This window comes from Cherax quadricarinatus, chromosome 79 (assembly GCF_038502225.1).
Source record: "Cherax quadricarinatus isolate ZL_2023a chromosome 79, ASM3850222v1, whole genome shotgun sequence".
In the NCBI taxonomy this organism is placed as follows: Eukaryota; Metazoa; Arthropoda; class Malacostraca; order Decapoda; family Parastacidae; genus Cherax; species Cherax quadricarinatus.
The window spans coordinates 9,601,057-9,628,924 of NC_091370.1; the positions used below are offsets into that span (position 1 = coordinate 9,601,057).

A 27,868-nucleotide genomic window follows, 5' to 3' on the forward strand; every position below is an offset into this window, starting at 1 on the left:
CACCTCTGATGTAAATTGTGGGACCCATAACCTCGGAGAAGTGGATAAAAAGGCTTCAAGAAAGAATATTTGGATTTCTTCCTGAAGACGTTTGAATATTCCACTTCTCCTACCACCCCATCTATATATATATATATATATATATATATATATATATATATATATATATATATATATATATATATATATATATTATATATATATATGTCGTGCCGAATAGGCAGAACTTGCGATCTTGGCTTAAATAGCAACGCTCATCTTGCCATATAGGACAAGTGAAAATTTGTGTATGCAATAATGTCGCCAAAATCATTCTGAACCTAACGAAAAAGATACATTTCACTGTGTTTGTTTAGTATTAAATTATTGAAAACAAATCTAAAATATATTAAGTTGGGTTAGGCTAAAATAAATTGTTCTTGTTATAATAAGGTTAGATAAGTTTTCTAAGATTCTTTTGGTGCAAAATTAAAAATTTTTACATTAACCTTAATGAAAAAAATATATCTTTAAACGTATAAGAGAAAATTTTAGAAAGGACTTAATTTTAAATGAGTTCTTGCTAATTGACCAGTTTTACATATTCGGCACGACATATATAATATATATATATATATATATATAGATATATATATATATATATATATATATATATATATATATATATATATATATATATATATATATATATATATATATATATATATATATATATATATATATATATATACATATATATAATTGGCACTTACACTCCAATAACAATCCCATCGTCCTGTTTAGCAGAACACACCGGTGTTGAAAGTCAACCAGAGGAAGCTTTCTCAAGTTGTCATATGGAGTTCAAAATCGGGAAATTGTATTGACCAGAGGGTACCTGCGCATGCCAGTAGTTGCATGAAAGTTTTCCTAGTTACAGCACACTAGTGTTGTAGATCTGAAACCGATTGGATGAGGCGTTCTACCGTTATAAATGAAAGGCTTGAAGAAAAAAAACTGAGGCAACTGCTCAGAGGTATCCTTTTGAGGATACATAATTATAATGTCCACGAGTGACCACATCTACTACTGCTGCATCGCTCCACTTCTCCCACTGTCTCCACTATTGAAGGCTGTGTTACGTTATTTCACCCACTGGTGGACGAAATGACTCATGACAAAGTTACTCATGTGTCGTACATGTTTCTTACTTATCACATATATGTGAATGTTGGTCTTTAGGCAGAAGAACTGCAATACAGATTAGATAATGTTACTGGCCACGAGAGTTGCTCAGGTCGAGGCTGCTGCGATTAGATAACGTCACAGCCCTTTAAAAATTTCTAGTACACTTGTGTGCAAAATAGGGCATTCTGATGTGAAACTTTGTTGTAAAACAAATTTGATATTGAAAACTTTGTCGACCACATCCATATTATATAATGGAAAATAAAATCTAAAGTCCGTATGGACCACACAGAGATGCCCATCTGAAAAGCTTGTTAAGGAACCTTGATGCAGGTGAAGGGCTCTTGATCCAAAGAACTGGAGCTATCCCCCTTGGTTCGAAGCTAGTATCTTCCCATTCCCTAGGCTCTATATAACTTATGAGTTTAGCGCTTCCACACGAATGTAATAGTAATAACACTGTCATAATGATCTTATTAAATTCCTAAGGCGCCACAGAATTATGTTCATGGGGCGCGCTAAACTCATACGGGTAATATAGAGCCTGGAAACGAGAGGTAATCACGTTTGAGCCAAGCTCCATTTCCTTGGACCAAGAGTTCTTCATCAGTATCAAGGTGCTCCCCCTGAAGGGTTAAGGAGCACCTAGTGGGTCACATGCTAAACATGGGCCTTGTAATATGTATATTAAGTCTCCACTTTTCCCTTAAGTGCACTGTCCCTTTTGCAAAGTAGCTTCATGTGCTTCTTTATCTTCGTGTGTAACTGTAAGAACAATGTCTTTAAAGTGACAGTCGTATTTAAAGGTGTCCAGGAAGTTTCAAACATAATATTAATTACAGAGACACATAGTTCTTACACCAGTGTAAATCGCGCCTAACACAGCCTTTCATTACATGGTTTTGGTCTAATGGGGCTACAATTACACCACATTTCAGTGTGAATGTGGTTTTATTCGACAACATTTCGCTCTAAATAAGGCTTTAGTAATTACTATACTTACATTTTTAATTAATATAATCCATATCTAAATCTTATCTGGTGAAGTTGAGACGCTATCTGATATTCCGTCATCCTCATCTAACTACGTACATCTCTCTAACCCCTTTCTCACCTCCTCCCATAATCTTGCTTATTACCCTTTTCCCTACTGTTTTGCTAGGCTCTCATCTTTTGCGCTAGGCTCTCATCTTTTGCCCCTCACACCCTGCTCTCTCATGCTGCCTTTCACGTACCTCAAAACAAAATTAAGTATGATTAATAACTTCTGCTCCTATGACTCACCTCCCGTCCCGAACGCCTCACAAACACCTCACTACCACCCATAACTCCCTCACTAACACCCATTACCCCCCCTCACTAATCTCCTAATCCTCTCTTCACATACACTAAAACACTAGCCTCAAAATTCTCGTTGGTTGCCAATTCATCATATTCAGTTTCGGTCCAAGATTTTGGCAGAAGGATTTTGATGTCTCTGAAGTAGGTCCTGTTCCTGGTGGCTCTGAACAGCACCTCTGAGGCTTCCGTCAGCGTCTCCTGGAGGAATAAAAAAGTAAGAATATTATGAGAAGGAAATGATCATTAGTTCAGCATGGTTAAGCTGCGGTTGCTGCTGCTGCGATCATTTGTTAGGTTAGGTAGGATTCGTCAGGAAACAGGACAAATGTTTCCTGATGTGGATCTTAATCCAGTGATGACCCGTCACTGGAGCTTTTAGTCATATGACCGAGGCATTCCGCTGGCTTACAGATCCCAGCCCTTTTTAAAAATTTCAGGTAATATCATTTCGTATTATTCGCGATCCTTCATAGGGATGCACAACCCGCGTAATGAGTTTTTATTTACGGTTTTATACATAAATCTTTACAATAATCGTGAAGATACACATTATGGGCACATGCATTTTGAAGATTTACCCTAAGCTAACCCAATAGCCAAACAATGTGACTTATTTCCACTGAGGACCTCAGTGTTCTATGTAAAGTAATGCTGATTAGTGACAGTACCTTCCATTGGTGCTGCTCAGTTTATAATAAAGTACGTAGCTTATTTTTCATTCAGTAATACTACGTATGTTACTACATTCAAGCAGTTGTTATAAGAAATAATCGTACTAAATAACTAGAAAGCACAATATTACCGAGACTTAAAGTGTTCTAGTTTTTGCTAAAAATATTGTTTACTGTCGCTGGAAAGTTAGGGTTAGGGTTAAATATTTATTCTCTACTGAATATTAGCAACTGTTGACAGCTTAGTGTTAAGTTATTAAATGATTACATATCAGTAAAAAAATGGATATGATGAAACTGTGTAAATTACTGAGTTCTGCACACGTATGTTGTGGCTCATGTATCACTCTTCCCATGCGGCCACATTATTTTTATATTCATTGGAAACGCTAAACCCGTAGGGAGTCATACAGCACGTAGAAAATGTAAGGTAATAAAGTTTGGACCAAGGAAGGGAAAGTTAACTTGAATTTCTTAAGTCATGTGCTCTTCACCAGCAGCAAGGCCAAGAAGTGAAGAGGTTGTACACTTATCTTTTATGGGGGCAAAGCCCCCCTCCCACTGTCTTGTAGCACCACACAAGCCTTTCCCTTGTCTGTGCACCGCCATGTTCCATATAGCGATGCACAACCACAAACAGTTTTCGTGTACATGTGTACCACCAGAGGTATCACTAGTATATGACTTAAATCCGCATAAACTTTTTTGTTAATTCGGTTTAAAGCCTATGGATTACACGAGTCATTAAGGCTCCAAGCAACCTACTACACAGATCTCGTCCCATTTAACCCCACACTGTGTTCTATCTAAGCTTTCATAAAAAAAGTACCTGATTGTAAATGTGTTTCATCCTCTGACTAACCTAGATGGTGGAGTGCGATAAAATTAATGAATTCAGAGACAACTCACTCAGAAATGTTCAAGATATGTCAGAGTAATTTATCTCACAGTGGTATATTACAGACCATTCTGGAAAAATACCCTGACTTAGCTCCTTGTAAATAATGCATTACCACGTGTATGTGTACTCGCCCTACTCACCTAATTGTGGTTGCAGGGGTCGATACTCAGCTCCTGGCCCCGCCTCTTCACTGATCGCTACTAGGTTCTGGCTCTCTCTGCTCCCTGAGCTTAGTCATACCTCGTCTGAAAGCTATGTATGGTTCCTACCTCCACTACATCACTTGCTAGGCTATTCCACTTCCTGACGACTCTAAGACTGAAGAAATACTTCCTAACATCCCTGTGACTCGTCTGAGTCTTCAGCTTCCAATTGTGACTCCTTGTTTCTGTGTCCCATCTCTGGAATATCCTGTCTGTCCACCTTATCTATTCCACGCAGTATTTTGTATGTCGTTATCATGTCTCCCCCTGACCCTCCTGTCCTCCAGTGTATGTGTACTCACCTAATTGTGGTTGCAGGGGTCGAGACTCAGCTCCTGGCCCCGCCAGGAGTGTGTGTGTGTGTGTGTAACTCAAGAATTAATATTTGCACCGATAACTTGTGACCGGGTGTGGAAGTGTGAATTGTTCATTACATCATAATTTGTTCATGATTGTAACCATATATAAACGTAAGTATATTTACTTGCTTACATGATTCATTACCTTTGTAACTTATGACTTCATTACCTTTGTACCTTGTTCAGCTATCAAAACTTTGGGGTCCTGTCCCTGGACCCATTATGTACCTCTGTAATCTTTTGACTACCTCCCACAGGATGAGTATGGGGTGACTACCGCCCACAGGATGGGTATGAGGTGACTACCTCCCACAGGATGGGTATGGGGTGACTACCGCCCACAGGATGGGTATGGGGTGACTACCTCCCACAGGATGGGTATGGGGTGACTACCGCCCACAGCCCTCCCACAGGATGGGTATGGGGTGACTACCTCCCACAGCCCGCCCACAGGATGGGTATGGGGTGACTACCTCCCACAGGATGGGTATGGGGTGACTACCGCCCACAGGATGGGTATGGGGTGACTACCGCCCACAGGATGGGTATGGGGTGACTACCTCCCACAGGATGGGTATGGAGTGACTACCTCCCACAGGATGGGTATGGAGGGACTACCGCCCACAGGATGGGTATGGGATGACTACCGCCCACAGGTTGGGTATGGGGTGACTATCTCCCACAGGATGGGTATGGGGTGACTACCTTCCCTCAGGATGGGTATGGAGTGACTACCGCCCACAGGATGGGTATGGGGTGACTATCTCCCACAGGATGGGTATGGGGTGACTACCTTCCCTCAGGATGGGTATGGGGTGACTACCTCCCACAGGATGGGTATGGAGTGACTACCGCCCACAGGATGGGTATGGAGTGACTACCTCCCACAGGATGGGTATGGGGTGACTACCGCCCACAGGATGGGTATGGGGGCATAATAAACATATTAAACTAAACTCACCTTGATGGAGGAGACGATGTCGTGGGCTAAACTTTCGTCCAGGGAGGGAGAAATGGCCACCACAACATTCTCATATCCGTTGTCGACCAGTTTAATGTTGCTGCTGCTGACAGTGTTCACCACCATCATCACCACCACCATCATCATCACCACCATCATCACCACCACACGCATTATCCGTAATATCTAGGAAAATATATTTATTAATTTAGCTACTGTTATGGTTGAATACAATCACAATACAGTAGCTAGATCAATTTATAATTGATTTACAATTTGGAGAGGAAATTGTAGACGTTTCGATCCATCCTGGACTACAATCAAGATGGAATATAATAGTCTAGAAGGGAACGTCACAGTACTGTGGCCGTTTTAGCCACAGTACTGTGACGACCCAACCCACCTCACTACCCAAACCACCACCACCCAACCCGATGTCCAACCCACAACCACCCAACCCACCAACACCCAACCCATCACTACCCAAACCACCGTCACCCAACCCACTACCCAGTCCACCACATGCAAACTACTACCCAACCCACCGCATCCAACCTACTATCCAACCCACCACATCCATCTACTATCCAACCACCACATCCAACCCACCACATCCAACCAACTACCCAACCCACCAGCTCCGATATACACAACTAATCCTAGCAAGAGCAATTTTTTTTACTGCAGTTCTTAAAGACTTCAGACATTGCGACGCTGAAGTGTAAACAGACTCAAGACATTTGACTTTGCACAGTCATATAACTTGGTTCACCCGTGTCTGTGGAAAATTTTGATAATTTTCCTATGATTTATGTGTAATAATTGATAGTGATAATAGGGTTTATATAATAATGCAGGTGTGTAATGCTGATGTGACTTTTGAAAGGTGATAATTCACAAGGGAACCGTCATATCCTCTATAATTTCCTTATTTATTGTAATAGGTTAATTAAGTAAAGTGAAATTATTGTAATAGCGAAGTAATTAATATTCTGATGAAGAAAATATATTACACACCTATAAATATAACTAAATTTAAATAAAAAGGTGTACAAAATATGAGAGTCGGGGGAGTAACAAAGATGGCGGTGCGGGAAGCAGACTAACCGGCGATTTGGCGAATGTTTCTCGAAATAATTTGTTAGTAATATTAGCAAACAGTGAAATAATACAAGTGAAGAGGAAATACATCTGGAAGATTCCAAATATATAATGAATTTAAAAAAAATAAGCATGTGTAAATTTGAATTATATAATTGTGTATTAAAATGTGATGCTGATTTGATCCTTTTGAGAAATTTCTAGTGAGGGGGGAAAGGTAGAACAGCCAGGGAGTGACGCTGCGAGAGGACGCCATTTGTAATTTGCAAGCACTGATTGTCGTGGAAAATTGTGCAATGTAATCAGGTGTCATCGACGTTCATTTGGTGTATATTGGCCTCAATTCATAATTTAGAAATTTCTGACATGTTCCTGCTGAAGAACTGGGATAAATAGTGTGGAAAACCCTTACAATTCGGCAACAAGAAAGGAAAAATAGAGGACATCGATTCTTCTCAGGAGCACACCTAGTAGTTTTCCGTTGGCCATCGTAAATTCTAGATGTTGTGGTGGCATACCCCTCAGGGAAGGTTCCTTGATGTTGGTGAGGGGCTCTTGATTTAGGGAATTGGATCTGTGCTCCAGTTCCCCGAATCAAGCCTGAATGCCTTCCACATCCCCCCCAGGCGCTGTATAATCCTACAGGTTTAGCGCTTCCCCCTTGATTATAATAATAATGTGGTGGCATAGGGTGTTTCCAAAAAATAATAATTATGATCCAGTAATTAAATGGTAGGTGGTAATACAAATTTCTTTTCTAATAACACCATTGTATTATATGTATTGTATTAATAGTTATATTTTGTGTACCCAGCAAGTAAACTAAAACATACAGTCCACACAATTTTAATCTACCAGAGTAGCTGGCTTTGATATTGTAATTATTAATTTAATTCAGGTCGAGCTTTTTGTGAGAGTAGTTATGGAGTGGGCATCGAGGGAGGTACAGTTCTGCGACCTACTGTGACCAAGTCCCACTTACCTCGCCCAAATTATTTGCATATAATAATTCAGGTAATACCCTGTAAACTTCATGCAGGTAATTTCTCATAATAATAATCCACAGATGGTATTAACGGAAAACGTGACGCGGTATATAATGGGCGCTATGTACATTACCCCGTGTGTTCTCCAATATGTGCACTTCCCAGTGTGCATTAAACCACACACAACAGGTCAAGTTGATAGAGAATGGTAAATTTTTGATTCAGTCTGCCTTAGTGAGGTATAGGGGTATATCACCAATGTAATAAATGGGTATTAATTTTTATATGAAATTATGTACTTAGTAATCGTAAAATAGCAGATCAAACAAAATACCTAAATCAATCAAGTCCACTTCATAATTATACAGTCTACTTAATAGCCAGTTTTACTGGCGTAAATTTTCTTAATAAGTATACAGGAACCATATGTTCCTATTCCAGGGTTCCGGAGTTAGTTGGGCAGCTGAAGGAAAGACATAGTTTACGACCCCAGTGTCCCTAACGTCCTACAAGTCTCCAAGTCACATTAACATCAGTAAGTTACAATTTGTTTTTGTGTCAAGAGGTCCTCTTCAGAGTGTGGATGGAACGTTAATTCGAAATTGTGTTCTAGTGGAAAATCCCCCATATAATTTCTAACAGAGTCCATCATGTTGCCGGTCAAACACGCCATTATCATCCACTAGCCATCGAGTGTGATAAAGCTATACTCTGTGGGATAAATACATCAGAAAGTCGCAGTTTGGTCACCGAACTTTCTAGGCTTCTGACAACAAAAATCTGTGAGATGTACGCAGAAGGTAGTAAATTCAACGCAGCCTCCTAAAAGAATGTCACACTTTAAAATGTGCTTTTAAGCCCGGTTCTAAGTTAGGTTTGGTTGAAGACTGGCTACAGTTTTACGTGCATGTGATAATTACATGGCACCTCAAGGTTTGTTTACAATCTTGAAACTGATAGAGAAGCATCCTAGTCTAGAATCTGACGACATATATGTCTACCGGTGGGGGAATGGGAACCTTACCGTGTGCTAGAGAGATAAAACCCTTTATATATTTACTATAAATACTTACTAGTTGGCTGGGTGAATGCTGCTATGGTATGACAGCTCTCAAGAACCTCGAAAATCTTTCAACTAAAAACTTCTGTCGCGACGCACTACAGGTCAAGACAGTATCACTGACACACATTTGATAAGCAATATGGTGGACGCCTCGTCCTACGATGTCTTAGGTAAATTCTCATAAATAAAAAGTTGCATTATGTTAATCCTTTTTGTCTTGGTATTTACACGTTATTACTTCAAGCATAACACTATTATTCACTGCACTCTAGACCCTTGAAGGGGGCTGGATTAATGCTACTGAACAGCTCTTTATCAAAGAAATTGAAGCTGTCCTTTCTTTCCTTTGCTCAAACCTTATTACCTTCCGTTTCCCAGAAGCTGCATGACTCCTTACGGGTTTAGTGCTTCCCGCGAAAATAATGATAATTCTGCATACTAAATCATTGCAACTAACATAGGATTAATTACATTCATAATAGGATTAATTACATTCGTAATACCATACTCACGTGATGTATCTTCCCTGTTAATTGATGTATGTTTAGCCTAATCTGTTGTTGACTGCACTCTGTGGACTTTAAAGCCTATCAACACACGAGGGTCACTAATTACGGCTTTTTTTTTTTTAAGAGCGCCGGCCAACTACTGGATACCAAGGTGGCTTGAACCGATCTTATATATCTTGCGAGCGCTGGTGATAACAGCCTGTGCATATCTATTGTTCCAAGGTAGGTAAGTAGGTATCAAGTTTGTCAGGAAACATGAAGTGTTTTCTGACGCGGGGATAGTCATATGATGACTCTCCTGTTGCGAGTCATCACACACACACACACATACACACACACACACACACACACACACACACACACACACACACACACACACACACACACACACACACACACACACACACACACACACACACACAGAGTCATGGTCCGTGATGAGGTATCACAGTGGGCGCCGGTGACGAGCGGGGTCCCACAGGGGTCCGTCCTGGGACCAGTGCTATTCTTGGTATATGTGAACGACATGACGGAAGGGATAGACTCAGAAGTGTCCCTGTTTGCAGATGACGTGAAGTTAATGAGGAGAATTAAATCAGACCCGGACCAGACAGGTCTACAAAGAGACCTGGACAGGCTGGATGCGTGGTCCAGAGACTGGCTCCTTGAATTTAAAAACCCCGCCAAATGCAAAGTCATGAAGATCAGAGGAGGGCAAAGAAGACCACAGACAGAGTATAGGCTAGGAGGCTAAAGGCTGCAAACCTCACTCAAGGAGAAAGGCCTAGGAGTGAGTATAATACCGAGTACATTGCCAGAAGCACACATTAACCAGGTAACTGCTGCGGCATATAGGCGCTTGGCAAACCTGAGAATAGCGTTCCGGTATCTCAGTAAGGAATCGTTCAAGACTTTATACACTGTGTACGTCAGGCCCATACTGGAGTACGCAGCACCTGGTCAAACACGTCAAGAAATTAGAGAAAGTGCAAAGGTTTGCAACAAGGCTAGTTCCAGAACTAAGGGGAATGTCCTATGAAGAAAGGTTAAGGGAAATCGGTCTGACAACACTGGAGGACAGGAGGGTCAGGGGAGACATGATAACGGCATACAAAATATGCGTGGAATAGACAAGGTGGACAGAGACAGGATGTTCCAGAGATGGGACACAGAAACAAGGGGTCACAATTGGAAGCTGAAGACTCAGAGGGATGTTAGGAAGTATTTCTTCAGTCATAGAGTAGTTAGGAAGTGGAATAGTCTGGCAAGCGATGTAGTGGAGGCAGGAACTATACATAAGTTTTAAGACGAGGTATGATAAAGCTCATGGAGCAGGGGGAGAGAGGACCTAGTAGAGGTCGGTGAAGAGGCGGGGCCAGGAGCTGAGTCTCGACCCCTGAAACCACAATTAGGTGAGTACACACACAGAGGACAAGAGAGATATGGGGGGAAATGATAACGAAATACAAAATACTGAGAGGAATCGACAAGGTGGACAGGGACAGGATGTTCCACAGATCAGACACAGCAACAAGGGGTCACAGTTGGAAGTTGAAGACTCAGATGAATCACAGGGATGTTAGGAAGTATTTCTTCAGCCACAGAGTTGTCGGGAAGTGGAATAGTCTGGTAAGTGATGTAGTGGAGGCAGGATCCATATATAGCTTTAAGAGGAGGTATGGTAAAGCTCATGGAGCGAGAAGAGAGACCTAGTAGCGGCCAGCTGTGAATCGACCCCTGCAACCACAACTAGGTGAGTAAACACACACACACACACACACACACACACACACACACACACACACACACACACACACACACACACACACACACACACACACACACACACACACACACACACACACACACACACACACGGGGCCAGGAGCTCGGACTCGACCCCTGCAACCTCAACTAGGTGAGTACACACACACACTCAGCCAGGAGCTGAGTCTCGACCCCTGCAACCACAATTAGGTGGACACACACACACACACACACACACACACACACACACACACACACACACACACACACACACACACACACACACACACACAAACACACACTCACACATGGAGTATGCAGCACCAGTCTGGAACCCACACCTGGTCAAGCACGTCAAGAAGTTAGAGAAAGTACAAAGGTTTGCAACAAGGCTAGTCCCAGAGCTCAGGGGAATGTCGTACGAGGAAAGGTTGAGGGATATCGGACTGACGACACTGGAGGACAGAAGGGTCAGGGGAGACATGATAACAACATACAAGATACTGTGGGGAATAGACAAGGTGGACAGAGATAGGATGTTCCAGAGAGGGGACACAGGGACAAGGGGTCACAACTGGAAGCTGAAGACTCAGACGAGTCACAGGGACGTTAGGAAGTATTTCTTCAGTCATAGAGTTGTCAGGAAGTGGAATAGCCTAGCAAGTGAAGTAGTGGAGGCAGGAACCATACTTAGTTTTAAGAAGAGGTATGATACAGCTCAGGTAGCAGAGAGAGAGAGGACCTAGTAGCGATCAGTGAAGAGGCGGGGCCAGGAGCTGAGTCTCGACCCCTGCAACCACAATTAGGTGAGTACATCCTGTTCCTCATTCTTATATCTGAAATAGACAAAGATGTAAGATATAGCACTGTTTTCCTTTGCCGGTGATACCCGAATTTACATGACAGTGTCATCCATCGAAAACATTACAAGCCTCCAAGCTGACATCACCCAAATCTTTAAATAGGCCGCAGAATACAGTATGAAGTTCATTGAAAACAAATTTCAATTACGAATAAAAAAATAGATGGTGCTGATACCTGGTGCTAGTACCTGGGGTCTTGATAAATTAGACACATGTGCAACTCTTGGGTATCTTTACTGAGGAAACGTTTCGCCACACTTTGTATGGACTGATGAAGCCACACAGTGGCTTCGGAATAAAGTTGTCTAACTATTGCATATGTGAGGAAATGGTATGGTGATACCGACAAGATGTGGAAAAAGACACTTATGTACAGTTCAGGACATTTATTAAAGGAAACGTTTCGCCACGAGTGGCTTCTTCAGTCCTAATACAGAGAAAACTAAGAAAACACACATATATATAGTGGCGGGAGTCAGGTGAGGTGATGCGTGGGTAGAGGTGGTAGTAGTAGTAGTAGTAGTAGTAATGGAACTAAGGAGGTGAGGCTAGAGAGGGACCTGCTGGCATCAAGTAATACCAGTTCCCAGGATGGGTAATATCCTCTTGCTTAGTAATTTTGAAATACTGTAACTACCGGATTTTTGCTTTATAGTGTTACTGACAGAAATTAGTGCAGCTTCAATGCATTTTCTCCGTCTTAAGTCGTCTTCTTTAATAACTAGTTTAGCTTCATTGAATTTCATGAGGTGTCCAACATCGTCTCTATGTTGAACACATGCGTTTTTGCGGTCATCATTTCTGCAAGCATTTTTGTGTTCTGCTATCCTAATGTCCAGAGTTCTGGCTGTTTCCCCTACATATACTTTGTCACACCCCCCACATGGTATAGTGTAGATTCCTGCACTTGTGCCAGAATCATGCTTGGGTTTTTGTATCAGGTTCCTAATAGTAGTTGAAGAGCTGGTAGATATTTTAGCCAGTTTTCTGTCAAACATTTTTGAAACATTAGTGGCAACGTTGCTGACCGGTAAAACGATGTAACTTGGAGGCTTTTCTTCAATTTGATAGGTGTTGGTCTTGCTGAGGATACGTGTTGCAAGTTTCCTGCAGTCACGTATGAAGTGTAGGGGAAAGTGTAGTGAACTAAAAGAGTTGGTGATGTATGTACATTCTTCTTCGAGGAACTGCGGACTGGAAATTCTGTAGGCTCTCAGAAAGAAGCCAATAACTACCCCTCTTTTAGTTCTTGTGTCATGGTGAGAGAAGAAATGTAGAAGATCATTCTTGTAGGTAGGCTTCCGGTAGACTTTAAAGGAAAGTTTGTTTTCCCCTGTGCGTAAGAGAACGTCGAGAAAAGGTAACTGGTTGTCCTTCTCCTCCTCTAGAGTAAAATTAATAGTAGGTTCCAGAGTGTTGATGGTGTTGAGGATGCCCTGTACGTCAAGATTTTTGGGTACAATGACCAAAATATCATCTACGTACCGCATCCAAGTAACTGAACGAGGGATGTTATTGAGGATCCTTCTTGATTCCAGGTCCTCCATATATAAATTGGCAAGAACTGCACTAAGGGGGGATCCCATGGCTAGTCCGAAGAGTTGTTTGTACTTCTTGTCCTCTAACCTAAAACAGTTATAACGAACACAAAGTTCGACTAGGCTCACAAAATCTTGGCGGGGTACAGGTAACTCTGTATCATCTTTAATCACCCTGCGAAGAAGATCAATGGCTTGATCAACTGGGACATTGGTGAATAAGGCAGTCACGTCAAAACTTGCAAGCTTCTTATCACTCATGTCGAGATCCCCGATACGGTTAAGGAGGTCACCCGAATGTCTTCAAGTATCTTCTGCTTCTATCAACTTTTCTGTACTCGACTGAAGAAGCCTACTGTGTAGGCGAAACGTTTCGAAATAAAGATACCTAACTGTTGCATATGTGTCTTACCTAACAATCTGTCGGTATTTTATACCATTTTAATGTTCATTCTGTCAGACACTGCAACACAAGGGTATCTTGGTACAGACCATCAACTTCGACAACCTCTACTAGTGAGAACGGCTGGGTTTGAGAGGGACCTGCCCTCCCAAAGCAACCTACGTCTCACCTCCTGGCACTATATAAGGCTCCATCCTGTCACTTCAACTTCATATTGTTTCAGACAACGGAACAATGCTCTTCTCCAGACTGAGGGACTGACCACCTCAAAACTTTAAGGGTGATGGACTGATTACATCGTCTTCAAGTATCTTCTGCTTCTATCAACTTTTCTGTACTCGACTGAAGAAGCCTACTGTGTAGGCGAAACGTTTCGAAATAAAGATACCTAACTGTTGCATATGTGTCTTACTCTTGACGTTATGTTGCGGATGCGATTGAGGAGATCACCAGAGTGTTTATAATGTGCTCAACTGATTGTGCCCAAGAGTTTAGAAAAGTGTTTAGCAAGAAACCGTGAGAGTTGATGGGGAGCACTGCCTATTCCTATTCTTAGCTTATCTTATTCCAGAGGAGACGGGCCTCAGTGGAATTACAGGCTTGTGAGTTTTCGGCAGGCCGTACATTCTGGCGGGTCTGGGGTTGCTGGGAATGGTTTGCAGAAGTTTATTTGCAAGTTTGTTTGCGGTGAGATGAGTTGAAGCAGGAGGAGGCGGGATCTTAGTGGGACGTGCCACTAGTGTAAGTAGGTCGTCGTCCAAAGGTTGGGCAAGCGTTGAAGTCTTTGTACCAAGATTCCAGTATATAAGCCACCTCTCTGGCCCTATGCTGCACTTACTACAAGAGTGATGGACTGAACACATCGAATCCAGGTTGAGGGACTGATTACCTCATACTTCTACTCTCCTTACCCATTTCTACTTTGTATTGGACTGATGAAGCCACTGTGTAGCGAAACGTTTCTTCAATAAAGATTCCCATGTGTTGCATAAGTGTCTCAATTCTTCAACTTGTCGGTTTTCAAAACCATTCATCACATCTGTCAGACACTGCAACATCATGGAATCTTGGTACAAAGACTTCAACGCTTGCCCAACCTTTGGACGACGACCTACTTACACTAGTGGCATGTCCCACTTAGATCCCGCCTCCTCCTGCTTCAACTCATCTCACTGCAGTATATAAGCCACCTCTCTAGCCCTATGCTGCACTTACTACAAGAGTGATGGACTGAACACATCGAATCCAGGTTGAGGGACTGATTACCTCATACTTCTACTCTCCTTACCCATTTCTACTTTGTATTGGACTGATGAAGCCACTGTGTGGCGAAACGTTTCTTCAATAAAGATTCCCATGTGTTGCATAAGTGTCTCAATTCTTCAACTTGTCGGTTTTCAAAACCATTCATCACACACATTTCGAAACGTTTCCTTACACCTGTTGTCCTGTTCACCTAGCAGCAAATAGGTACCTGGGTGTTAGTCGACTGGTGTGGGTCGCATCCTGGGGGACAAGATTAAGGACCCCAATGGAAATAAGTTAGACAGTCCCCGGAGGGTGGCTAACCCTCCGGGGTTAAAAATCCGAACGAAATCTTATCTTATCTGTCTCACATCCAGCCTACCCTGCATTCACCACCTGACTCCATCCTGTGAATACTCATGCATTATTCACCCAGGTAAATCTGTTTGTGACTTGATAAACCCTCAATAAAAGATTGCATTATACTGCATTTGTATTTATTTTCCCGTCATGTCGGTATTTTATACCCTTTATCTCCGCCAGTAAGCCTTTGTAGATGAATGGTTCACAGAACCGACATGTTGATAAATTAGACACATGTGCAACTCTTGGGTATCTTTATTGAGGAAACGTTTCGCCACACAGTGGCTTCATCAGTCCATACGTAGGAGAAACTTGAAGAACAGGAGGAGAATGAGGTAATCAGTCCCTCAACCTTGAGTCGATGTGTTCAGTCCATCAATCTTGAGCGGAGAAGCAGCTTATAAACCGTATGGCAGGAGAGGTGCAGCAGTCATAGGTGGTGTCACATTTGTTCAATGTGGAAGTAGGTCGTGCCCAAGAATTAGGCAAGCGAAGAATTCCTAAGTATTAAGATCCCAAGAAGTTGCAGTGTGTGACAGGTTTGTAGATGAATGGTTCAGAGAAGCCTGCTGCTGTGCTCCTTCCTTCTTGAGCTGGTGTGACTTGGACATGCCTAGCAGGGGTCAGTAGACTTGCTGCAGTGCTCCTTCTTTCTTATACCTGATTTCTCTTTTTTATTGCATTCATGAGGTGCCTCTGGAACGGGAGGTATTCAGAGGAAGGAAATTGCAACCAACTTCCTTGGATCAAGAGCCCTTCATCAAGGCACCATCCTTGAAAGGAATACGATTTTAAGTGCTTTTCAAATTTATTAGATGTCTAAATTATAAACATTAACATCTCAAAATTATAAATACCTGGAGAGGGTTTCAGGGGTCACAGCCCCCGCAGCCCTGTCTGAGACCAGGCCTCATGGTGGATCAGGGTCTTATCAACCAGGCTGTTACTGCTGGCCTCACGCAAACTGACGTACGAACCACAGCCCGGCTGGTCAGGTACTGACTTTAGGTGCAAGACGATGTAATCAGTCCATCACCCTTAAAGTTTTGAGGTGGTCAGTCCCTTAGTCTGGAGAAGAGCATTGTTCCATAGTCTGAAACAATATCGTCTTCAAGTCTCTTCTGCTTCTATCGACTTTTCTGTACTCGACTGAAGAAGCCTACTGTGTAGGCGAAACGTTTCGAAATAAAGATACCTAACTGTTGCATATGTGTCTTACCTAACAACATATTATCCTGTATCTCTCTCGCTTGCGTTCCAGGGAATACAAATCAAGGGGCTTTAATCGTTCCCAGTAATTTAGGTGCCTTATCGTACTTATATGTGCCGTGAGAGTTCTTTGTACACTCTCCAGGTCTGCAATTTCGCCAGCCTTGAAGGGGGCCGTTAGTGTAGAGAGAACAACCGATTTGAAGAGAATCATCATGAGGTTGGCCTACATTCAGCCCTCATTTTATCGAAACTCGATTATGGTGACCAGATCTATTCAGCTGCCTCTCCTGCTACTCTCTCTAGCCTTAACCCCATCCATCACCAAGGATTACGTTTATGCCTTGGTGCTTTTCGCTCTTTCCCTGTTGAGAGCCTCTATGCAGAAGCGAATGTTCCATCCTTGTCTGATCGCCATGATGCCCATTGCCTTCGCTACTATGTACGTTCTCACGATCTCCACAATCCTTCCATTTATAGAATGGTCACCGATATTAGTAGACATTCTTCGTTTGTTCGCCGCCCCTGTTTGCTCCGTCCCTTCTCTCTCCGCCTACATTCGCTCTTGTCTTCCCTTCAGTTACCACCTTTGTATGTTCATGTAGCATCTCACTTTTCCCTACCCCCCTGGGAAGTTCCAGCTGTTCGGATCTGTTCTTTCTCACTCCCTTGCTCGAAAGCCCAACTGCCTACGGTTGCTTCCCGCTCTTTTTCTTGACCACTTCCACTCTCATTCTCATGCCACCGCCGTGTACACAGATGGCTCTAAGTCTTCTGACGGCGTCGGATTCGCAGCGATGTTTCCGGACAGCGTCGTGCGAGGGCATTTACTATCCTCGGCTAGCATTTTGACCGCTGAATTGTATGCCATTCTTGCAGCACTTATTTGTATCGCATCTATGCCTGTGTCATCATTTGTGGTTGTCTCAGACTCCCTTAGTGCTCTACAGGCTATACGGAAATTTGATACACCTCACTCCCCTAGTTCTCCGTATCCAACTTTGGCTATGCCGTATCTCTACCAAGCATAAAGATATTGTTTTTTTTTTTTTGATAAATTAGACACATGTGCAACTCATTCATCTACAAACCTGTCAGACACTGCAACTTCTTGGGATCTTAATACTTGGGAATTCTTCGCTTGCCTAATTCTTGGGCACGACCTACTTCAACATTGAACAAATGTTACACGACCTATGACTGCTGCACCTCTCCTGCCAACGGTTTATAAGCTCCTTCTCAGCACGTATGCCGTATTCTATTCAAGATTGATGGACTGACCACATCGACTCAAGGTTGAGGGACTGATTACCTCATTCTCCTCCTATTCTTCAAGCTTCTCCTGTGTATGGACTGATGAAGCCACTGTGTGGCGAAACGTTTCCTCAATAAAGATATCCAAGAGTTGCACATGTGTCTAATTTATCACCATAAAGATATTGTATAAAAAACCTGTCGGTATTTTATGCCATTTTAATGTTCATAAAGATATTGTTTTTTGTTGGGTCCCTGGTCATGTTGACGTACAGGGCAATGAACAGGCAGACACTGCTGCGCGGTCAGCAGTACATGACCTACCAATTTCATATAGAGGTGTTCCATTTCCAGACTATTTTGCTGTAATAGCTACCCACCTTCACACCCGTTGGCAACAACGTTGGTCAACTTTACTCGGTAACAAACTTCATTCTATTAAACCGAGCATAGGTTACTGGCCGTCTTCTTGTCATCAGTGCCGAGGTTGGGCGACCACTCTCTCCCGTCTTCGCATTGGCCACACTCGTCTTACTCATGGGTATCTCATGGAGTGGCACCCTGTTCCTCTCTGTGAGCAGTGTCAAGTTCCAGTATCGATTAGCTACATTCTGTTAGACTGCCCTCTCTATCAACGAGCACGCAGAATTTACCTCCAACGTCGTCTCCGCTCTGCTACTCTCTCTTTACCTTCCCTTCTTGCTGATGGACCCTCCTTTAATCCTGACTCTCTCATTGACTTCTTGACAACGACTGATTTACTTCACAAACTCTGATGATGATACCTTTTGCACTCCCCTCAACCCTTTCAACCTCAATCTCTTGCTGCCCTCTACCCTTTCACCATCCACTGCCCCGCTGTTCTCCGTAACCTATTACTCATCCATCTCCCTTTTGAACATTAAAATGGTATAAAATACCGACAGGTTGTTAGGTAAGACACATATGCAACAGTTAGGTATCTTTATTTTGTTTCATACTATGAAACAATGCTCTTCTCCAGACTGAGGGACTGACCACCTCAAAACTTTAAGGGTGATGGACTGATTACATCGTCTTCAAGTCTCTTCTGCTTCTATCAACTTTTCTGTACTCGACTGAAGAAGCCTACTGTGTAGGCGAAACGTTTCAAAATAAAGATACCTAACTGTTGCATATGTGTCTTACCATCTCCCTTTTGCCACCTGATACCCTCGCTTCCTTCCTGCCCTGCAGCGCTGTATAGCCCTTGTGGCTTAGCGCTTCTTTTTGATTATAATAATAATAATTGGCGTCCCTAGTTTTGAAGGTTGTCATTATCCATCCTAACATTTTTCTAGCAGATGCGGTATATACATTGTTATAATACTACTACTACTACTACTACTAATAATAATAATAATAATATCTTTATTTCTACAAGTACATGTACAAGGTATACAGGCCTAACTGACATCAGTGACATACTACTGTATAGAAAGCCGCTTATTATACTGAGCATTTCGGGCAAATTAGGTTACTTTTGTCCCAGGTGAACTCCAGGTAAACACCAGTCCACTAACACCCAGGTACCCATTTTATACTGATGGGTGAACAGGGACAGCAGGTGTCTTATGGAAACACGTTTATAATGTTTTCCAGACGTACCGGAGATTCGAACTCCGGACCTCAGTGTGTGAGCTGCGCTAACGATCGAGCTACGAGATCCTCTGACATTATCACTCCCAGGTCTTTCACATTACTTTTTCGCTCTATTGTATGATTAGAATTTGTTGTATACTCTGATAGTTTTAATTTCCTCAAATTTTCAATATCTGAGTAGTTGAAATTTCTCTTCATTGAACTTGACTTGACTTGTACTCGTTGGAACGCAGGAGGGAGAGATATATCATAATCTACACTTGGAAAATCTTGGAAGGAATGGTCCCAAATCTGCACACAGAAATCACTCCCTACGAAAGTAAAAGACTGGGCAGGCGATGCAAAATGCCGCCAATAAAAAGTAGGGGCGCCATTGGTACACTAAGAGAAAACACCATAAGTGTCCGGGGCCCAAAACTGTTCAACAGCCTCCCATCAAGCATTAGGGGAATTGCCAATAAACCCCTGGCTGCCTTCAAGAGACAGCTGGACAGATACCTAAAGTCAGTGCCGGATCAGCCGGGCTGTGGCTCGTACGTCGGACTGCGTGCGGCCAGCAGTAACAGCCTAGTTGATCAGGCCCTGATCCATCGGGAGGCCTGGTCGTGGACCGGGCCGCGGGGGCGTTGATCCCCGGAATAACCTCCAGGTAACCAGGTAACTTCATATTGTTTTGAGTGACCCATTTGAAGATTTGGTTGATGTCCGCTTGGAGTCTTGCGGTGTCTTCGATGGAGGTCACTGTCATGGTAATCCGGGTGTCACCCGAAAAGGAAGACACGGAGCTATGGCTTACGTCTGTCTGTGTCAGATATGAGGATGAGGAATAGGATGGGAGCGAGCGAGATATTAACATATCAATATTGTAGATATTAACCTCTTAATATTATAGACTTTAGCATCTCAGAATTATAGATATTAACATTTTAAAATTATAGAGATTACTATCAGATGGTTGTACTTATCATCCAATTCTAGTCATGATACAATCAAAACCGAAGGAAATTCAATCACTATAATCAGTGGTAAACATTATCATATTGTTATCTCTTACACTTATCTCTTAATTCTAGATATATAAAAGTAATGTAACCGTATCCTGGTATGATGTCAGTAACTTACAGTGCAATACACATGTGTGATAAAGAATATAGAATAGAATACTGATAGAGAATATCAGGAAGCATTGTCGCAGATGTTGTTAATGTCGAGATTTTTTTATGCATAAAGCAATACTTAGGTGAAGGTATACCTGGAGTTTACCTGGAGAGAGTTCTGGGGGTCAACGCCCCCGCGGCCCGGTCTGTGACCAGGCCTCCTGGTGGATCAGAGCCTGATCAACCAGGCTGTTGCTGCTGGCTGCACGCAAACCAACGTACGAGCCACAGCCCGGCTGGTCAGGAACTGACTTTAGGTGCTTGTCCAGTGCCAGCTTGAAGACTGCCAGGGGTCTGTTGGTAATCCCCCTTATGTATGCTGGGAGGCAGTTGAACAGTCTCGGGCCCCTGACACTTATTGTATGGTCTCTTAACGTGCTAGTGACACCCCTGCTTTTTATTGGGGGGATGTTGCATCGTCTGCCAAGTCTTTTGCTTTCGTAGTGAGTGATTTTCGTGTGCAAGTTCGGTACTAGTCCCTCTAGGATTTTCCAGGTGTATATAATCATGTATCTCTCCCGCCTGCGTTCCAGGGAATACAGGTTCAGGAACCTCAAGCGCTCCCAGTAATTGAGGTGTTTTATCTCCGTTATGCGCGCCGTGAAGGTTCTCTGTACATTTTCTAGGTCAGCAATTTCACCTGCCTTGAAAGGTGCTGTTAGTGTGCAGCAATATTCCAGCCTAGATAGAACAAGTGACCTGAAGAGTGTCATCATGGGCTTGGCCTCCCTAGTTTTGAAGGTTCTCATTATCCATCCTGTCATTTTTCTAGCAGATACGATTGATACAATGTTATGGTCCTTGAAGGTGAGATCCTCCGACATGATCACTCCCAGGTCTTTGACGCTGGTGTTTCGCTCTATTTTGTGGCCAGAATTTGTTTTGTACTCTGATGAAGATTTAATTTCCTCGTGTTTACCATATCTGAGTAATTGAAATTTCTCATCGTTGAACTTCATATTGTTTTCTGCAGCCCACTGAAAGATTCGGTTGATGTCCGCCTGGAGCCTTGCAGTGTCTGCAATGGAAGACACTGTCATGCAGATTCGGGTGTCATCTGCAAAGGAAGACACGGTGCTGTGGCTGACATCCTTGTCTATGTCGGATATGAGGATGAGGAACAAGATGGGAGCGAGTACTGTGCCTTGTGGAACAGAGCTTTTCACCGTAGCTGCCTCGGACTTTACTCTGTTGACGACTACTCTCTGTGTTCTGTTAGTGAGGAAATTATAGATCCATCGACCGACTTTTCCTGTTATTCCTTTAGCGCGCATTTTGTGCGCTATTACGCCATGGTCACACTTGTCAAAGGCTTTTGCAAAGTCTGTATATATTACATCTGCATTCTTTTTGTCTTCTAGTGCATCTAGGACCTTGTCGTAGTGATCCAATAGTTGAGACAGACAGGAGCGACATTTAAGTTTCCATATTTCCTGTATTAATAATTTCCCTCTTGTAGTAAGGGGTGACACTAAACCTAGTGGATCAAAACATTTGGAAACTTCAGCAAGCAAAACTCTCTTAGTTAATTTATTGGGCATACTGTAATTATTAGGTTTTAACATTAACAAATCTCTCTCAGTATCCCAATTTAAACCCAATACATTACTACATTTTGGCACTTCATCTCCAGGGTAATCTTTACTTATTTTGTCCTTCAATTTGGACGAATTACTATTCCATTCTCTCAGAGGCATATTTGCACTTTGCATTATTTTATTAGCCTCTCCATAAGTCATTAACAGTTCCTCTTCAGTTGACGTCACACCCAGGAAATTGTCCACATAAAATTGTTTGCTCATTACTTTACTCAATGGACTTCCCGTACATATAAGGTGTGCATTTATCGTCGCTTGAAGTAGGAACGGACTGGATGTAGCACCAAATAATACGCTCCTAAAGCGAAAGGTTTTCAGAGGGCTAAGTGGGTCAATAGGATTCTCAGGCCATAAGAAGCAGGTAAAATTACGGTCAGCCTCTTGTAAACCCACTCTTAGGAAAGCTTTACTTATGTCAGCCGTAAAGGCATAAGGCTTCACTCTGAAATTTAATAAGATATCTCCTAATTTTTCCGTCAACGACGGACCTGTCATCAAACAGTCATTTAAACTAGGTACATTTTTGTTACTCCTGGCACTATAATTAAACACAATTCTCAGAGGAGTGGTCTTAGAATCCTTCTTCACTCCGTGATGTGGCAAATAGTGACCATAAATTTTGGCTTGCTCAGGAGGTACCTCTTCTATAAATTTATTAATTAACTGCTCAGCAATTATATCATTATAGGCAGTTAACAATTCTGGTATCTTACTCAGTTCGCGGAGCTGAGCCTTTAATTGTCCATATGCCATTCTGTAATTAGTGGGCAATTCTGGATGGTTCAGTCTCCACGGAAGTCGTACCCAGTATTGTCCAGATTCAAATTTTACATCTCTCAGGTATTGTTTTTGAGTAAAAGAATCGTCTGGACTTTCTTCATTTACATTTATTCCAATGCTGTCTAATTCCCACAATTTATGCACTGGCTCAACACCATCCTCTATGAAAGAATTATACTGGGGCACGACTTCATGAGTAAGACACACAGTTATGGTATTTGTAGTTTCCTCTAGTCATGAATTATTATTACGAGGAATCCTACCGGGGTGGCCCGGTGGCCTGGTGGCTAAAGCTCCCGCTTCACACACGGAGGGCCCGGGTTCGATTCCCGGCGGGTGGAAACATTCGACACGTTTCCTTACACCTGTTGTCCTGTTCACCTAGCAGCAAATAGGTACCTGGGTGTTAGTCGACTGGTGTGGGTCGCATCCTGGGGGACAAGATTAAGGACCCCAATGGAAATAAGTTAGACAGTCCTCGATGACGCACTGACTTTCTTGGGTTATCCTGAGTGGCTAACCCTCCGGGGTTAAAAATCCGAACGAAATCTTATCTTATCTCTTATACATTACATGGCCTCCTGCAGTCTTCAAAAGGGTGACACCACATTTCTTTACCATACCCTTTACAAAGGAGGCATAATAGTCACTACCTATCAAAATATTTATTGGGCCTACAGAATCATCACTTACCCCAGAAGGTGCTAAATTTACATTATGTGGAAGTCTTTCTGTAGCTTTACTAAGCCCTACTGTAGATATTTTCTCTGGAAGTCTATCTACAATTACTGCATTAACACGTTTTTTCTCATTGCCCAACCTGACAGTTACATAAACAGTGTCATACAATTGAGCCCTTTTATCCGAGAGAAAACCAGATAATTTTAAAGTTGTGGGATCTCCCATCTGTACTTTCATACCATCAAGACATTTACGTTTTATGAAAGTACGCTGGGATCCCTGGTCCAATAATGCATTTACATGTTTTGATTTATGCCTTTTATCATCAATTTTTACCTGTAACACAGGTAAGGCTACTTCAGCAAAACCATCATTATTAACATTAGCAGCAATTTTTACATTAGCCACTGTTGTGTCAGGATTGTCAACATTATCATTATTATCAACATTATCATATAGACCTTTACACATAACTATATGGTGTCTTCCTTTGTGACATTGATAACAGTTGCTTAATTTGGCATGACAATCCTTTACATTGTGATTACCTAAACACCTAATACATCTGTCAAGTTCTCCAGTCTTTCAACTTTATCATTCCATGAATTGTATGCATTGCAATTCTTAGAAAAATGAGTACCCTTGCAGAAAAGACAATCTCTCTTTTCTTTGACTGGTTTCTTATTAACTGGGCTACTCTTAGGAGGGTACTTATTCTTCTTACCTTGTGGAGAATCATTATTTCTGATTCTTGCTACTTGATATGCACCTATGCAACTATTTTTGGGAAATTAATTTTGATTATTACCATTGGGATAATTTTTCCCTTTGTGAAACTTGACAGATACCTCAGAGTTATTATGTGTTGCATCTTTAAAATGAGTTGGTTGGCTGGTCTGCAACTGAACAATTAATTCTTGTAGACCTAGTCTTATTTCCTCCAGACCAAAATAACTCTTGTGATACTTGTTCGAGATCCATTCAAGTGTTTTTACAGAATTTATTCTGTACTATGGCACTCAATAACCAGTCTGATTCCTTCAGATTATATTTATTACTTAAAGTTTTGAGAGTGCTCTCCAGTTTAACTCTAAACTGCTGTAAACCTTTGTAAGTGTGATCTGGAGATTTTAAATTAACAATGATATTCACTAGATCCAACCTACTTTGTTCTATATTACCATAAGTGACCTTCAACAAGTCAACTGCTTCCTTGTAAGAATCATCTACATTGGGAAAGGCTTGTATCAGTATGTGAGCATCTCCTCTTACCTGTCCTTTGAGGTAAAATAATTTAGTTACACATGCTAGGTCACTCCTGTCATCCACAGCTGCCTTAAAAATTGACCAAAACTCCTCCCAGTTTTCTCCAGGATTAAACACAGGTAAACACAATTCTGGGAGTTTTGACAAAGACATTATTTGTTGGAGCAGACTGACCAACTGCCTGGTTTACACATTTTAATTTATTCAAGGCCTGACTTTTACAAGAAAGAATCTTTTCCTCTAATTCATAATACTGATTAATCATAAGATCTACTTCAGTCTCGTCTACACAGTTTACTAACAAATCTCCTTCATATTTGTTGTAATATAATTTGTATGAATCATATTTATTCCCTAAAGCATCTAAATACAATTTTAAATCATCAGTATTCACAGTTTCTTGATTCATTAATTCCAAGCATTTATTGTATGTTTTTGTTATAGGCCTTTTTTTTTTAGCTTGCATTGATGCTTTCTTTGCTCTATATTCCATATGTTTCTCTTCTACATTAATTTCCTCATTTTCAGCCATGATGCAATGTATTAAATTCAACTTTATTAATAACACTGATTACAACTTACAACACTGATACAACTTACCTCTGAATAAATCCCAGCTACTTGAGCTTAGCAATTACATATAAAAAATTATAATATAAATTTTAAATGTACATTATACAAACTTGGCTCATCAAAATTAATATTATACAAATTAATAAATCCTTGCCAGAATTTGGCATAGCAAAATTAATATTATACACAATATAATGTTTATCCACACTTGTCTTATCAATTACACATACACTGATATAAATTGTGGCCAGAATTGTCTTATCAAATTAGTATTATACAAATTAATATAAACTCAGCCAGACTTGAGCTTAGCTTATCAAAATTATTATTGTAATTATTATAATCCACGACACATTAAGTAAATTTGTGAACTTAACATCCACCTCCTTCTGTTATTTCACATATAATTATTAAGTAATTAATTAATTAATGACTTCACTAATTACCTCTGGTTCAAGAAGGACCAACGGGCAAATTAAATGTGGAAAATTGCATTTATCTGTATGTAACATTATATACATAACAGTAAATGAACATAGATAATTATTATTTATCAGTTAGACAAGTAGGAATTTGGGACACCTAGGTCGCAAAAAATGTCCCCCTTTGATACCTACCACTGTCATATCCACAAGTTGCTCTGGACCTATTAATTACCAATGAAATATGTATAACCAGGAATACTGGTAAATATATAAATTTTGTGGACTGTATATTAAAAATAATAAATGATTATATATATACACAATTACATAACAGAAGGAAAATATCTTAATATCACTCACCAGTTTGACTGGAGATTAATGTGTATCATACTCAGAAAACCTCACTCTAAATCTATGAAAATAATGCTGGCCAGAATTACACACAAATCTAGAGAGCTTATCTGAGGTTCCTGGAGCTGTCTTGTCCAGTCGTCTGATATCTCAAGTTGTGCAGGAATGCATATCCACCAATTTCGCCTCCTATTTGAGAGGTGTCAGCACAATTTTAACCTCTAGAGCACGAAGAATTCTTCCCCATTCACCAACGTTTCTAATACAAATTCAAAAACCAAGATGGCGAGTGTCCCTTTCTGCGCAGCCGCAGCTTCCAGTTTCCCATTTTCGATAACATACTTCTTTTAAAAATACAATATAGGGCATCTATTTACATATAAATTACCGTATTTCCGGAAAATATACAGTATTTTCCACAGGGATGTTAGGAAGTATTTCTTCAGCCACAGAGTAGTCAGGAAGTGGAATAGTTTTGGAAGCGATGTAGTGGAGGCAGGATCCATACATAGATTTAAGCAGAGGTATGATAAAGCACATGGTTCAGGGAGAGTGACCTAGTAGCGACCAGTGAAGAGGCGGGGCCAGGAGCTTGGACTCGACCCCTGCAACCTCAACTAGGTGAGTACACACACACACACACACACACACACACACACACACACACATATATATATATATATATATATATATATATATATATATATATATATATATATATATATATATATATATATATATATATATATATAATATAATATAATGGGAACATATTGTTCCTGTTTCTGTCTTTCCAGTAAACTTTTGTTTCTTCCTCAGGTAAGTTTATCTAGGTACAGGTACGCAGAAATGCAGTAACTTATGTGTTACTAAAGGGGCCACATGTCTATGGTACATCCAACAAGATAAGTAGACTCTTGGATGTCACTACTGCCCGGCTCCGGCTGGGTTACAAGTATCTTTGGCAGGTTAAATCACCACCACCAGATGTAGACCAAACGAAATGTAAACTTTGCCAGATGGACTATTGTCACACATTGCGTCATTATGTACTGGAGTGTGATCAAATTAATGAATTTAGAAACAACTCACTCAGAAGTGTTCAAGAAATGGCTAAGTATTTTATCCACAGTGGTATATTGCAGACCATTCTGGAGAAATACCCTGACTTTGCTAGCTGTAAATAAAGCATTACCACATGTGTGTGTGTGTGTGTGTGTGTGTGTGTGTGTGTGTGTGTGTGTGTGTGTGTGTGTGTGTGTGTGTGTGTGGGTGTGTGTGTGTGTGTGTGTGTGTGTGTGTGTGTGTGTGTGTGTGTGTGTGTGTGTGTGCGTGCGTGTGTGTGGGTGTGTGTGAGGGTGTGTGTGCGGGTGTGTGTGAGGGTGTGTGTGTGTGTGCGTGTGTGTGTGTGTGTGTGTACTCGCCTAATTGTACTCACCTAATTGTGGTTGCAGGGGTCGAGACTCAGCTCCTGGCCCCGCCTCTTCACTGATCGCTACTGGATCCTCTCTCT

At 41.5% G+C, this 27,868-nt stretch overlaps 2 protein-coding genes across 5 annotated transcripts in view; one reads left to right on the plus strand and one right to left on the minus strand.

Annotated features, from left to right (window-relative positions):
• Positions 1 to 9,425, minus strand: part of LOC128705594 (calcium-activated chloride channel regulator 4) — a 66,193-nt gene extending 56,768 nt beyond the window's left edge. For 2 of the 3 annotated variants that reach the window (XM_070101909.1, XM_070101907.1), the window contains exons 1-3: positions 9,266 to 9,425; positions 5,604 to 5,789; positions 2,569 to 2,706 (exon numbers count right to left, since the gene is read on the minus strand). In XM_070101909.1, coding sequence (XP_069958010.1) covers positions 2,569 to 2,706; positions 5,604 to 5,777 — 312 coding nt within the window. In that variant the 5' untranslated portion in view covers positions 5,778 to 5,789; positions 9,266 to 9,425. Of the gene's footprint in view, positions 1 to 2,568; positions 2,707 to 5,603; positions 5,790 to 8,763; positions 8,783 to 9,265 lie in introns of those variants that run through there. The other variant, XM_070101908.1, reaches the window with a different exon arrangement.
• LOC128702625 (INO80 complex subunit B) overlaps positions 6,900 to 27,868 on the plus strand; it is a 53,526-nt gene continuing 32,557 nt past the window's right edge. The window contains exons 1-3 of one of the 2 annotated variants that reach the window (XM_070101912.1): positions 6,900 to 7,436; positions 7,603 to 7,718; positions 8,132 to 8,225. The gene's annotated coding sequence lies outside the window, so the exon portion shown is untranslated. Of the gene's footprint in view, positions 7,719 to 8,131; positions 8,226 to 27,868 lie in introns of both variants that reach the window. The other variant, XM_070101911.1, reaches the window with a different exon arrangement.